The sequence below is a fragment of the Bos taurus genome, chromosome X, assembly GCF_002263795.3.
Source record: "Bos taurus isolate L1 Dominette 01449 registration number 42190680 breed Hereford chromosome X, ARS-UCD2.0, whole genome shotgun sequence".
NCBI classification, from domain to species: Eukaryota; Metazoa; Chordata; class Mammalia; order Artiodactyla; family Bovidae; genus Bos; species Bos taurus.
Window position 1 is genome coordinate 98,670,391 of NC_037357.1, and position 13,647 is coordinate 98,684,037.

A 13,647-nucleotide genomic window follows, 5' to 3' on the forward strand; every position below is an offset into this window, starting at 1 on the left:
TTCTAAAACAGTTTGGACATTGAGAAATGAGGCAAGAATAAAGGGTTTGATTAGTCAGCAGAATTCTGCTTCTATCATTTGCACAGTTCTATAACAAAAGTTAGAAAAAAGCAAATGGGAAAGTAAATAAAAGATGTAGCCTTTATTTTAAGAGAAAAAAAGTGAGGCACGACTAAGAGCTGAAACTGATTCAGCCATTGGATGCTGCAATTTCAACTGTAAACCAAAAAAGAGGCAAAAGTATTGTAACTGCCTTCTGATGATGTACAGCACTGACCAGTAAGATGAACTCAACAAGAGTCAGATTAAAAATATCGAACACTTTAAAAACTAACCACATATGTGAAAATAAGAGGGTAGTTAGAATGCACTATGTGATCAAACTGTAGCTAGTAGTTTCTAACTATATTTCAAACACTGACTCCCTGCCTAGTGAGGACAAGTCTGAAACAAACAGCAATTTCCCTTAACGAACTGTTATAGGTAGCTTCTATATAGTGACTATAACCTTTGTCCACTGAAAACACTAAACAACAGAGATGTGGTTAACAGGAACAGACTTGTATCTTTTGAACATGTATGTGGCCAACACTGTTCATAATACTTCAAGCCAAATAATGTATTTACTATAACAATCCAAATATATATATATATGTTTAATAATCCAAAGTGGAGAAAGGCATTAAAGTTAAAGAAGCAGGTGCTGGAAAGGATTTAGACATTATCCCATTTTAAATCCTTTTCTCCCATTTTGAAACTCTTTTCCTGAGCAATGTAGATTACGCTATTTAGTCATTGCCCAATTATTTTATGGGCTTCCCTGGTGGCTCAGACGGTAGAGTATCTGCCTGCAATGCGGGAGATCCAGGTTCAACCCCTGGGTCAGGAAGATCTCCTGGAGAAGGGAATAGCTACTCACTCTAGTATTCTTGCTTGGAGAATCCCATGGAAAGAGGAACCTGGCAGGCTTAAATCTTGGCTTAAATTTACTTTCAAATTTACTTTCCTCATTTGGTAGAGAAATGAACAGTGCTCTGTAGATAAACTGGCCTATACTTTTAATTATCTTTGGTTATGAAGTTCCTAGACCATAAACATCAAGTCTCTTCCATCTATGTCACTTTCCTCTTCTAAGTTCTGGACCCCTGCTCAGCTCAGGATACCATCAACAGAACAGAAATGGCAAACAATATGACTACCATTTGCCATCCTAACTTTTCTCTAAGCCTCAGAAGATTTTTATCTCCAATTTATCAGAGCATTTTTTTCTTGCCTCTTCATTAGATAAACTGAGGCCGAGATTTACTGAAATAACCCAAGCAACCCCAGAGGTCTATATTGTTTTGATGTATCTAGCTACTTAACAATATATATGTGTACACACACACAAATCAAGTCTCTGTAATAAGGCAAATTGTCATTAAGAGTTAAAAAATAAAAATAAATCTCTATAAAAAATTGTACTTTAAAATTCTGAAATGAATTTATATATATATATACACACACACACACACACACACACACACACCTCAAAACTGAGAGGAAAAAGTATAATCTTTAGTATTATACTTTTATAATCACAAATCACACCTAGTTACCCACAGCCTAAGACTTTATTAATGAAAACTTAAGGTAACTGCTATTGTATACTGTTTGTAACTTGTGCCACCATGGAACTCTGACAATATTCCTCTCCAGAATACCATTAGGTCCCATACAGTCCATAATGTCAGTTTTGAACCTCTATATTTCCCCCCACTTTCTAGCAACTATCCTGAAGACTAGAGAGAGTGGAAAAGGGAGCAAGACCCTGATCCAGCACAGTGGTAGCGGCACTATCTAGGAAACGGGACAGAGGCCCCAGCAGCTGAGTGCAGAGCAGGTAGAGGGCAGTACAAACTGGCAGCAAGCCAAGGCACTGCATCTAGGGAAAGACCAGTATTGCACTTGATATGGATACTAAAACACATCTATTGTTTTTAGGCCCAGAGTTGAGTGAATGACTGACATTAAAATCTTATTTTCTAAAGAATCATAATTTAGAAATCCAGGAATCTCACATATACTTTAGAAGAAATTAGTCTGATTTAGAGATCATCCAGTGTGGTTTTAAGTCACTGAACATGCAGAAAATCTTATAGGGCAGATAAAATTAATTACAGAAGTTATCATGTTGTAGGCCACCGAGAAAAATGCTGCTAGCAATGTGGACCCAAGAGGGAATACAATTTTCTAATAAAACATGAAAAAGATGTAATTCGTGCTTTAGTCTATGCCACAGAAAATAATGAAGAGCAATGGAATATGACACATAATCAGAAGGTATTTTAAACATACAAACTCAAATAGTTCTCAAAGAAAAAGAACCATAAGGTATTGACAGTACTGTACTAAAGTTTCAGTATCACTTCCATAGTACTTTCTAATAAAATACTCTGAATACTAGAAAGGACAACCACACAATGACTGCATTTACAGAGATGGTGAGAACTATTTTGAACTTTAAAAAGCATTTTAAAAGGTATGTTAAATAGTCAATGTAGACAACTAGAACCAATGTGTATATTTTCTATACTTTTAAAAGTGCAATCTATGAAGATAACAAAAAAGCTCTTTTTAAAATCCACTATAACAGTAGAGTTCAAACACAAAATTTAATATACTAGAAAATGCTTCAGAGTTCTTTCTTGAGTTTGTTTCAGGTATGTTAACTGCTGCTGCTATACTGTGCTCAGTCGTGTCCAACTCTTTGCGAACCTATGGACTGTAGCCCACCAGGCTCCTCTGTCCCTGGAATTTTCCAGACAAGAATACTGGGGTGGGTTGCCATTTCCTACTCCAGGGATCTTTCTGACCCAGGGATCCAACCCGCATCTCTTGCATCTCCTGCACTGACAGGTGGATTCTTTACCACTGCGCCAGCTGGGAAGCCCTAAGAGCGTGTTAATTGACTTTCATTCAAATTTAGTCACTTATAAATAAAGAGGACAACAATTATGAGTAAATAGGAAAAAACCTAGATATGTGCCATGCAAAATGAAAAGACCATTAAGAATCTGTATGTATGTCCTCCAATAAAGTTCCACCTAATCCTTTGAATGGAGGGGTGGAGGAGACTAATTTCTTCCTAATTTCTGAGGCCCCATCCTTTCAAGCCTAGCAGAACATGGCTGCTTCTTTCAGAATGGCTGACAGTCTGTCATGTCTCTCCATTGCCCTGACCACCTCCTTCCTTCCTTCTTCTGTCTGCTTTATAAATCTTATCTAGATTCAAACAAAAAGGTCCAGTTTTTTCATTTTTCAGCACAGACTAGCCTCAACAATTGTGAAGGTCCATTCCTAGTCTGACATTTAATAGGCTGTGATCAAAACCAAAACAAACAGTAGGGCTTTCCAGGCCTTGCTGTTTTCGCCAAATATGATTTAACCCGTTCTCTTGTTCAATTCCCAGAGCAGCCAATCACACCGAAGCCAACAACTCCAGTAACCAGTAGAGGGCAGTAACACCACACTCAGACACACCCACTTGGATTAAGCAATATACACAGATTTTTCACATCTGACACATTAATAAAAATTATGACAATATACAATAACACAATTCTCCTCAAACTGTTATTTCAGATGAGTGACTACATCATCCTTTTTGCTTACTTTCCATATCTTAGAAGATTCAAATCATATTTCAACATTCTGAGCAGGCCAGTAGTCAACCATTTTCACTTTGTGATGAAATTTCCCACACTAACCTGCATGCCTTCAGAACTTCTGCTGAGCTGGGGTATATGGACACAGACATTGATGGTATGATCTGAGGGCTAGGTTTGTGGCTAATCAGAAGCAGATCTGTTTTCATAGGGCTCTGAGATTCCTCCATCCCTTCTCCATTAATTGTGTGTAGCCCACTGTGAGGGCTATTAAGGCTGGTAACACTGTTTGTGGTTGTCTGCTCAGTAGATTTTGGAGAAGGTGTTGCTGTGGAAATGGCTGAAGACGGTGAAGAGGCAACAGAATTATCAGTCTTTGTATGAACAGCTGGGTGGATGTTATTGACTTTGTCACAGGTTCCAGTACCCACATTGTTATTGGCTTTTCCCATCAACAAGGCAGAGAGCTGAGGATTGTCTGAACTTAGTAAACCTGGTGACTTAGAATCTCCATGGCTAGGACTGCAAACAGCATCTGCCGTCACCTGATGGACATGATTAGGCAGTCCCTCAACACTGGCAGTGCTGTTAGGTGTCTCTCCAGCGTGCCTGCTTATTTCAGGCACAATCGATGTGTTTCCTGAAGGCTTGCTCTCTTTGGTTAAGGTAATGCCTTGTTGTCCACCTGAGGTAGCAGTGTGAGAGGAGAGGTGATTGAGAGCAGCCCCCTGTGTTACTGAATTGCTAGGCAGGGTGGGATGTCCATTCTGATTCTGAATACCAGAGCCAGCTGCCTGGAGATGCTGGGAAGGCCCAGTGGAAGAGAGAGGTCGTTCACCATTAGGACCTGCCAAATGTGAACTCTGACCTTTGTGAAGCCCCTAAAAAGAAAGAAAACTAGTTTAAATCTAATATTAAGCAAACTCAGAGGGTATATACAGAATTTAAAATATTAAAAAGCAAAACTACTAAACAACTAGTTGTATAAGATAATTTGATCCAAATTCTGAAGTTATCATAAGTACCTATAATTAGCCACCAAGTGTTTAACACCTTTAGAGAGACTTCCCATCCTATCTAATATGATTCAATTGCTGGTGTGGCGTAAATTACTTCATATGAAGCACTGAAAATTTTAAATTAAGTTCTTACATATATATATATATATCTAAAATCAGCATGGATAAATACACATATATTATCATTAATAATTAAAGCCATGATCAAATCAATATAAACTAACTCACTGATCTGTGACCTGTTAACAGATTAATACAGAAAGATAATTCATTAAACCTTTATAATTACTAAAAATCTATGCTTCTCTAATTCAAATCCTATTTTTAAAGCAACTCTCAAGTAAGGGCAGAACTATTAAATCTATCTAAGTCTTTTAAGAAATAGCTTAAAGGGTCCCCTGACCCACCCACCTGCATGTATTTAAAAGTTATTTTAAGTTTCCACTAATGACTTAAGGGTAAACTGCACTTTTCATCAACCTAATTTGGAAAATCAGGAAAATATACTTCTATTGTTAAAGCAAACTGAGGGGGCAGTATACCATAGTTAATAGAAGTTTTAATTCCAGAGTAAAGTCATTTAGGGCATATAAAGTATGATAAAACGAACTAAGATATATAATTTTACCCGAAATATGCCCCTGGTGTCGCACACAACTTCATTAAGAAAAACATATTTCATTTTACCGACAAAATAATTAAATAGGAAAGCTGATTTTTCAGCAACACATCAGTATCACTGGAATCATAAAACAATAATCATTCTAAATCATAATTTCAGAACATCAAAACAAGTAATTTATGTGAGATTTACAGATTAATCCAATTATGTGTTGACATATTTTAAATTTGCATTTCCATTAATAAATGGACTCCTCCACCTCCAGCAAAAATTTTAGGGTTGTTGCACTTTGAGAATTACTTCAGCAGCACAGTTGGAAGGCTTTCTGACCTTAGGTGAAATTTAATTTGTCAGTAATAATCTATAAAGGAATAAAAATTTAGCTGATGGCAAGATATTTATATACTAAAGGCTGCCTTTAATCATCTAGTTAAAATCAGCAAGCATATCCCTAAAACAAATTCCTAAAGCTAAAAATTTTAAACCTATCTACCAAAAAAAAAAAACCCAAAACAAAAAAGCCTAAATGCATGAAAAGTTGATATACATCACTGAGCATGCAAAGGAATATAATCTGGTTTTAAATGATTAAAGTAAGCAACTAAAAATTCAATCACAGTAGTAGCTGAAAGATAAACTAAGTTATATGAAACTTTTCGTAAAGTAAAAATACTTCAATATTATAAGCATATCAAGTATTATTATCCTAAAAGAATCCAGGTGGGTGTCAAAATTTCATGTATCATCAAATTTCTACTCAGAAGCTAATCACTTAACAAGTTATAATAATTATAATATGCAAATACAAAAGTAATCATTTTATTACACTGCCTTTAAATACAAATCTAGGTTATTTTAAGCTATAGGTTTTTTTGAAGAGGACTTGCTGAACATACACCTACAATTTATATAATTTTACTTTCATACCTTAAGTGGAATCTGTGAATGAACTCTTCAAAACTATCATGTAAATTATAAATCTGTATTTCCTCCCATCATCACAAGCTAAATAGTAGATATATCATACAGATCTATCAATGGTCTAGTTTTCATCACAATTTGAGAAAACTATTTGAAAAGGCATAAGACAGTATTGAAAAAGTCTCTAATTATGTTAATGCAGAAATAGAGGCTCCTCAGCTTCACTAGTCATGCAGCAACTTCATTTGGGAAACCTCTGATTTAGAATCAGTTCAACAGAATTTTTAAGCAACTTTTCCAATTGTATTATCTAAATTAAAAAGCTCCTATGGCCACTGGCATTGAAGGGCCTGCAAAGCAAAGACTGGGGCTCTGCCACTTAGTATTCAGTCATGTACAGAGACTTCATGGTCTGCAAACTGAGGGTTCTTTCACTAAAATTATGTGTTTGTTTTTTTAAAACACCAAAAACAACTTGGTATTGGGGTACAGTCGATTTCAACAATCTTGTGGTAGTTTCAGGTGAACAGCAAAGGGACTCGCCATACATATACATGTATCCATTTTCCCTCAAAACCCCGCCCATCCAGGCTGGCACGTAACACTGAGCAGAGTTCCCTGTGCTATACAGTAGGTCTTCGTAAAGATAGCAAATTTCCAAAGTGGGGTGAAGGGAGTTATTCACTCAAAATCTCAGCAACTAAGGAAGCCAGGGAATTAGATGCAATAAAGAATAATAATAGAATCATTAAGTTACAATCATAACAAAGGTTCTTATTTATTAACTACGAATTATACCTTAGCACTCTAGGAATCCTAACAAAAATCTCATGTTATCCTTTTAACAATCCTTTAATGTTTAAAGACACCGAACCTTGAAAATCCCATCCTCTCACCTACCCAAACAATTCTCTCGTTTTTCTCCTGTGTTAATTTCCTCACATTACCAACTCAACCTGTAACCACGGATTGATTCACACTTTGATCACAGTCCCTTCCTTGAAAGACTTGGCTTTAAGGGCATCACTCATATTCTCCTGTATCTCCTATTATCCTCACAAGTCACTCCTCTTCCAGTTTTCTTTGTTAGTTTTCCAATTTTCTAACCTAATATGTTGGAATGCCCCAAGGCTCAGTTTTGAGTTCTCTTTTTTCCCCTATCTATTCTCACCCCTTGGTGATTTCATCCAGTCTCCTTCATCTTCCCTAGTTTATCAGGCTAGCTTAGACTCCCGTTTTTCTCATACCCACTCTATTACCTAATCCTGTTGGTTCTACACCCAAACGTACCCAATAGTTGACCATTTCTACTGCTGCCACTCTGGGTTGAGCCGCCACCATCTCTTAACATGGATTATAACAGTAATCTCCAAATGGGTCATATCATTTGTACTTTTGCCTCCTTTAGCCTATCCACAGTGTACTGGAGAGGATCTAGTCAGACTACCTCACTCCATTCAAACCTCCCTATAGTTTCCCATTTAACTCAGAATAAAATCCAAAATCTTTATACAATGGCCTACAAGGCTGAAAATGATTTAGCTAGCCTGTGTCCAAACTGGAACACATCTACCTCTCATCCTGCTCAGCCATGCTTTTGCCACCTTGATAATCCCTAAATATGCAAAACACACTCCAGCCTTAGGGCCTGTTGCTCCTTGTTGCTCCCTAAACCTGAAACACTCTTATTACAAATATCTTCAAGTGTGTGTGTGCATGCTCAGCTGCTAAGTTGTGTTCAACTCTTTGTGACCCCACAGACTGTAGCCCACCAAGCTTCTCTCTCCATGGGATTTTTCAGGCAAGAATACTGGAGTGGATTGCCATTTCCTCCTCCAGGAATATCTTTAAGGCTCACTTCTATAACTCTTTCAGGTCTTTATTCAACTACCCCTTCCAGTGAAACCTTCCCTGATATTCCTATTTATTAATGCAACTCCTCTACCATCAATCTCTAGTACTCCCCAGCTCCATTTTCTAGTATATTATTCCAGAGAACTAATGGTAACATTACCTTATATTCCATATGTAATGCCTATTTATTATCTGTTTATGTACATGAACCAAGACATTTTAAAAAGTTCTTAGAAAAAGAACTTACTTTAGTTTTACCAATAGTAAGTCAAATATTTCCTTGTAGTAGACTAATAAAAGTATAAGCAATTTGGCAAGACATATTTGCAACATTTCTTTTAAAAGCTCTTTGACCCTTCAGTCCTGCTTTGGTGCACCTGCTCCATGGAAACAATCCAAAACACAGGGAAAACTATGAGGATAAATATTCAGAAGTAAAAACTTTTCCTCCCACCAGAGTAAATACTTACCACTTAGAATAGCACTTGATCTAAGTAGGCAATATTTACAGAAATGAACTAAGAAACATTACTATAAATGCTCAATATGCCATTGTAAACTAGCAGTGAGTTTTGGGGAATTGTATGATCTATTTTCTTCTTCTTTTAGAAATTTCTAACATTACCTATGTGTGTAAATCTTATATGAGGAAAAAAAAAAATCTATACACAATACTGAGTCACAATGTAGTAATCACACTCTAGTAAAAATGCTTATAAAAAGTTTCCCAAACTTTTATTTCTCCTCTCAACATGCAGAAAATCAAATAAAGACAACTATTATGTGAGAAGCCAACAAGGCAATTAGTCCTTCTATTACCTGAGTGGAGTTAGATAGTTGGTTTTTCCACGGCTCCTCTGCGCTGCTGGTCAGGTTTGTGCGGTTATGAGGTAGAGTGAGTGCGTTTCGCTGCAGGTAAGGCACGTTTCCATTACTTCCACTTCCTGTTATGTGATTATTGCCTATCAAAATAGTGTCTGTACTTCCCAGCGTTCTTGATGTGCTACAGGGAACATGGCCTGCAGAAAAGGGTCCATTGGCCAAAGGCTGCCCAGGGCAGGCAGGGCGGACTCCTGGCTGAGACACGCTAGGCACTCTGGTCAGAGCAAGCTGTGGCTGCTGGCCAGAGACTGAGTTTGTAGGCAGTGATGAGTCAGCTGATGGCCCGTTAGGAATTCCAGTAGATCGTACCTGTGTAACTCCTGTTTGTCTCATCTGTCAAAAAAAAAAACAAATAAAAATCAATGCTGCCTGTGTGGCCCATAAGGGACAGGATCAGAATATGAAGATACATAACCAGATAATCTCTGATTTTACCCTAACATTTAATTTCTCTAGGTTAAAAAAAATCTTTTTAAGACAAGCAATTGTGTTTCTTCACATTTAGATTAGCTTCCTCAGAAAAGCAGGAATCTACTTAATCTTAAGAAATATCCTTTTAGTAAATGACAAAAGAAATCAGTTGAAAATTATGGAAAAGAAATCATATTTACAGGTCTCTTCCCCATCACAAAATAGGGGATCTTAAAATTCCATTTTATCACACTTATATGCCAGATTCTCTGAGTTAAACAAACTTGAAAGAACCTCGCCTGAGTTTAGGATGTAGTTTGTTAAATATTACATGCAAAATAACACGTAAATTAATAAAATACTGTCATGTTCAAAATCAAATTTATAGCTAAAAATCTCTGTCCATTATCAGTATTTTAAGAAGCACAGATAATTAAATCCCACTAAACACTAGTCTAAACTAGAGGTGGGCATAAACATACTCTCTAAAATGATATTCCGGTCAACAAAAATATTCAAATGCTAACAAATTTTAGGGGAAAAACAATGCTGTACACACTTGGTGTTGCTGCATTAAGACAAACTGACTTTCCAGCTGTTCCAGCATCAGTTTCTGTGCTGGATTTAAATTATTTCTATTTGCACGGAGCTGTTCCAAGTGCTAGAAGAAAAAGAAGAATACAGTCAAAGACATATCTAAGAAACAAGCTCATTATTCTAAGCAACCTTTCTATAAAACTCTGAACGCTGTCTAGTCAAAGATACTGATTTCTGACCAATGGCAATCAATCCCAAGATGAAGTCCTTTAAAAAGTTTGAGAAAGTTGGGAATAAACATTTATCACAGAAGGTTTACTGTAATGGGATCTTTGAGATAAATGGGCATGAGATTTTACTCAAAAATTATCAGGATTTACACAGTTCTTTAAGCTTAAAAATGCTTTATGACAAGTACTCTCTAAGAAGCACTGTATGGAATAATAAAGTCTGAAGACAATCTGACTATCCAAAACTAGTAATTTGCCTAAGTAAAAGTATGACACCTACATAAAGAAACACGATGTAGTCACAGAAGAATTAGGAAGCTCTTAATATATTGACATGGAAAGGTCTGCATAATACACTAACAGTATATACAGCATTTTATCATTTGTATAAAAAGAGAAGAAAAATAATAACATATGAGAGAAAGGAGATGAGTATTTGCTTGGACATGCATGACATCTCTTGAAAGATAGATAAGCAACAAGTTAATACTGGTTTTCGGTTGGGAGGGGAACTGAGTGAGTAGGGATAGAAGTAGGAGAATTTATTCTATATACTCTAAACTCATACTTAGATGGTTTGAACCATGAGAATATATTGGGGGGTGGGGCAGAGGTAAGTGGGAAAAAAAAAAAAGAATGAATTATCTCTATTACTCTGGTAAATGTGGGCTCATTTTACTTATGTACCTATTAACTGAGTTTACTGCCATTCAGTTTTAAGAATTAATACTTAACAAAACTTAGAACTTTAGTACCTCTACTTTTAATAGGAAAAACAATCTGTCAAAAGCATGTTTTACATACCTGTAATTTCTGTGGTGTCAAACACCATGAATGACCTTGTTGCTGTACTGGAGGATGTGACACTGCATGGCCACTACTCCAATTATCAGAAGTATTCTGAAGAAAATTGATTTAAAAAAAAATTAAAGAATATTTGGTTAAATCCATAGAGTTAATATAATGACTAATGGAGGTCAAATGACTATGAATTGGAATATTTACATATAAAAAAGATGTTATGACATTTAGTTCTTTTAAAAGTAATTTTACATGCATAGTAAATTTGGGAACTTAAAACTTAAGAAAATATTGATTCTTTAATTAGCCACCCAAAAAGGCCCACCCCTAAACTATGGCCCAAATGACTAACCTAAATACCACACTGTCCACTAGGTTCAATGTTAAGTTTATTTTAATGTCAGTAGAAAGTGATGATGAAAAGTTGTGTTGAGATCTTAACGGCAGGGAGATGAATAAAATGATTTGATGAATGCAAATTTATCCCTACTTTCCATATTTAATATGATACTAAGAATTTGGAATGAAAAAACTCAAGCCTTTCACTCATTGATGTCCACAGATTTAAAATAAAGGACAGGAGATGTTCAAACTGCACAAGTTCAGGGCAGTTAGGAATTTCTTTCTTGACTGGGATTTTCTATTTCTCTAAAATATATACCTTTGTTGGACTAGATGTTCTTTTCCTCTTGGCAGGACTGGACAGGTCATCTACTTGGCTAGAAGGAATCATGTGTAGTGGCAAGGATTGCTGTGAAATTGGTGTCTGACTGAGGCCTAATACAGGTTCAGTATTTGGATGATGAGGTTTACATGCCTAAGAATCACAGAAGGAAGACAAAAATAGGGTTCTATATATTCTTAATTCATTCCTTCAAATTATACAACTTTACAAGCTGCATACTTTTCAAATCTATGTGGACATCGCTGAATGGTAATTATTGAAAATCAAATGAATCATCAGTGGAGTAATGTGTACCTTCCTTTGAAAAACTTGTTTCAAAAATTAAATAAACTGCAGCATTATGTTAAGAAATTTCCTTCAAAACCATGAAAATGCACAAAGGTTCTAAACTGGCACCCCAAAATTTCTTCCCGTATCAGAGGGAGTTTTAATTTGATCTAAATTCCCTTCACAATTAAATCAAGAGTCTTTTCATTAATAAAAGCCTCCTGTGCTTAGTAAAATACGCTTGACTACTACAGATTGAAAAGAACCCTTAAAGCTGGGCACCTGCAGAACATAACCCAACTTCTCACCTGCTGTGCTGTGTTCATGGCACCCTGCCTGGAGGTAAGCTCTGCGGGGATTGGTAGGCTCCACGCCTCCTCAATACTAGGAAGTAATTTAGTTTTATTCTGTAGACTACCTTGTGGAAGGTTACACAACTGAGCCTAGGAAAAATTATGTAAAAAGCAAATTTAACACAAGCCTACTTGAGTAAGAGCAAGTCCACTAAATCTTCCTAAATGCTATAACTAATTGTTTTTAAGAAAATAGATCCTTAATTTGGGGTTTCAGAAAGATACTAAGTATAATGAGGGAAAAAGGAATATAAACCTTTGTGAGAATTAAAACAAAGCTGAGCTCTGTTTTCAGAGTTCTTATAGCTGTCTTCTCATGAAACTCCAAGCAAGAGTGAAAGACAGTGTTCGTGTTCTTTTCTCTAAAATGCTATGACAACTTAAAAATGTAGACAGTACATAGAAAAAAATTATGTAAATTAATATGCATTAACAGGGTAAATGCACAAAAGAGCATCTTTTAAAATACTGTATATCTTACTTAAAATGAAAAGTAAAATAATATTACAAGCTATGGTATGTTTACAAAATATGGAAACAAGTTATAGACATCAAAAGACAACTAGACAAACTTCCCAGCCACCCTCCTCCTGCCTGAGTGTCATGGGGAAACATGTGCCTTTAAAAAACTGCGATTTAAACATTTTACCTGTAAATACTTAATTCGTGCTGCAAGTGCAGAGGTATTACTACAACTTTTGCTTCTGGTTGCATTTAAGTAGCATTTAATGGCATCCTGAGGCTGGTTGCAGGATTCGTAGAGTGTGCCTAGGTCCATCCAGGCTGCAGCATGGCCATGGTCCAATTGTACAGCACAAATATAGGCCTGTAAAGCATCCATAGGCTGATTTTGCTGTTGATATAGCACGCTGGGAAGAGAAATTAAGAAAAAATAAGTCGACTAAAAAGAATGGCTTAGCTTTACGAAGTCCATTATATGTGACGCAACTATCTTTGTGTATGAATTATACCATTATTTCTAAACAAAGTCTTACCCTATTGAACACCATGTATCTGCACTTGCTTCTGACTTATCAATAGACTGCCTGTAAGATATAAAGGCATCCTGAACTTTCCCAATACTTGAATAGCACCTAAGAGGGGAGGGGAAAAAAATAAGAAAATATGATTAATATGCATTGATTAATGTGCTGAAAGACTGTCAAAGCAAATAAAAATCTAATAAGAGAACAAATTTATGTGAAGTGTGAATATACATGTCAATAACACTATAATTAACCCTTCAATAAGCTATATTATAGACTATCTGATAGTGTTTAATAGTGCAGCATACTTTAGCACCTATTAAAATAGTTAAATGCCATATCACTTCAATATAATAATATTGAGAGATATATACACACCACTATACTTATACAACTTGATCTCTGGTTTTCCAAAGAGTAAGAAATTAGTTA

At 36.0% G+C, this 13,647-nt stretch overlaps 1 protein-coding gene across 8 annotated transcripts in view; it reads right to left on the bottom strand.

Annotated features, from left to right (window-relative positions):
- KDM6A (lysine demethylase 6A) overlaps nucleotides 1-13,647 on the bottom strand; it is a 179,563-nt gene that overhangs the window by 35,914 nt on the left and 130,002 nt on the right. For 2 of the 8 annotated variants that reach the window (NM_001206575.1, XM_059883270.1), the window contains exons 11-18: nucleotides 13,225-13,323; nucleotides 12,879-13,098; nucleotides 12,185-12,319; nucleotides 11,586-11,741; nucleotides 10,928-11,023; nucleotides 9,916-10,017; nucleotides 8,883-9,278; nucleotides 3,750-4,528 (exon numbers count right to left, since the gene is read on the bottom strand). In NM_001206575.1, the coding sequence (NP_001193504.1) occupies nucleotides 3,750-4,528; nucleotides 8,883-9,278; nucleotides 9,916-10,017; nucleotides 10,928-11,023; nucleotides 11,586-11,741; nucleotides 12,185-12,319; nucleotides 12,879-13,098; nucleotides 13,225-13,323 (1,983 nt within the window). The remainder of the gene's footprint in view (nucleotides 1-3,749; nucleotides 4,529-8,882; nucleotides 9,279-9,915; nucleotides 10,018-10,927; nucleotides 11,024-11,585; nucleotides 11,742-12,184; nucleotides 12,320-12,878; nucleotides 13,099-13,224; nucleotides 13,324-13,647) is intronic. The other 6 variants (XM_024987732.2, XM_024987733.2, XM_024987731.2 and 3 more) reach the window with 6 other exon arrangements.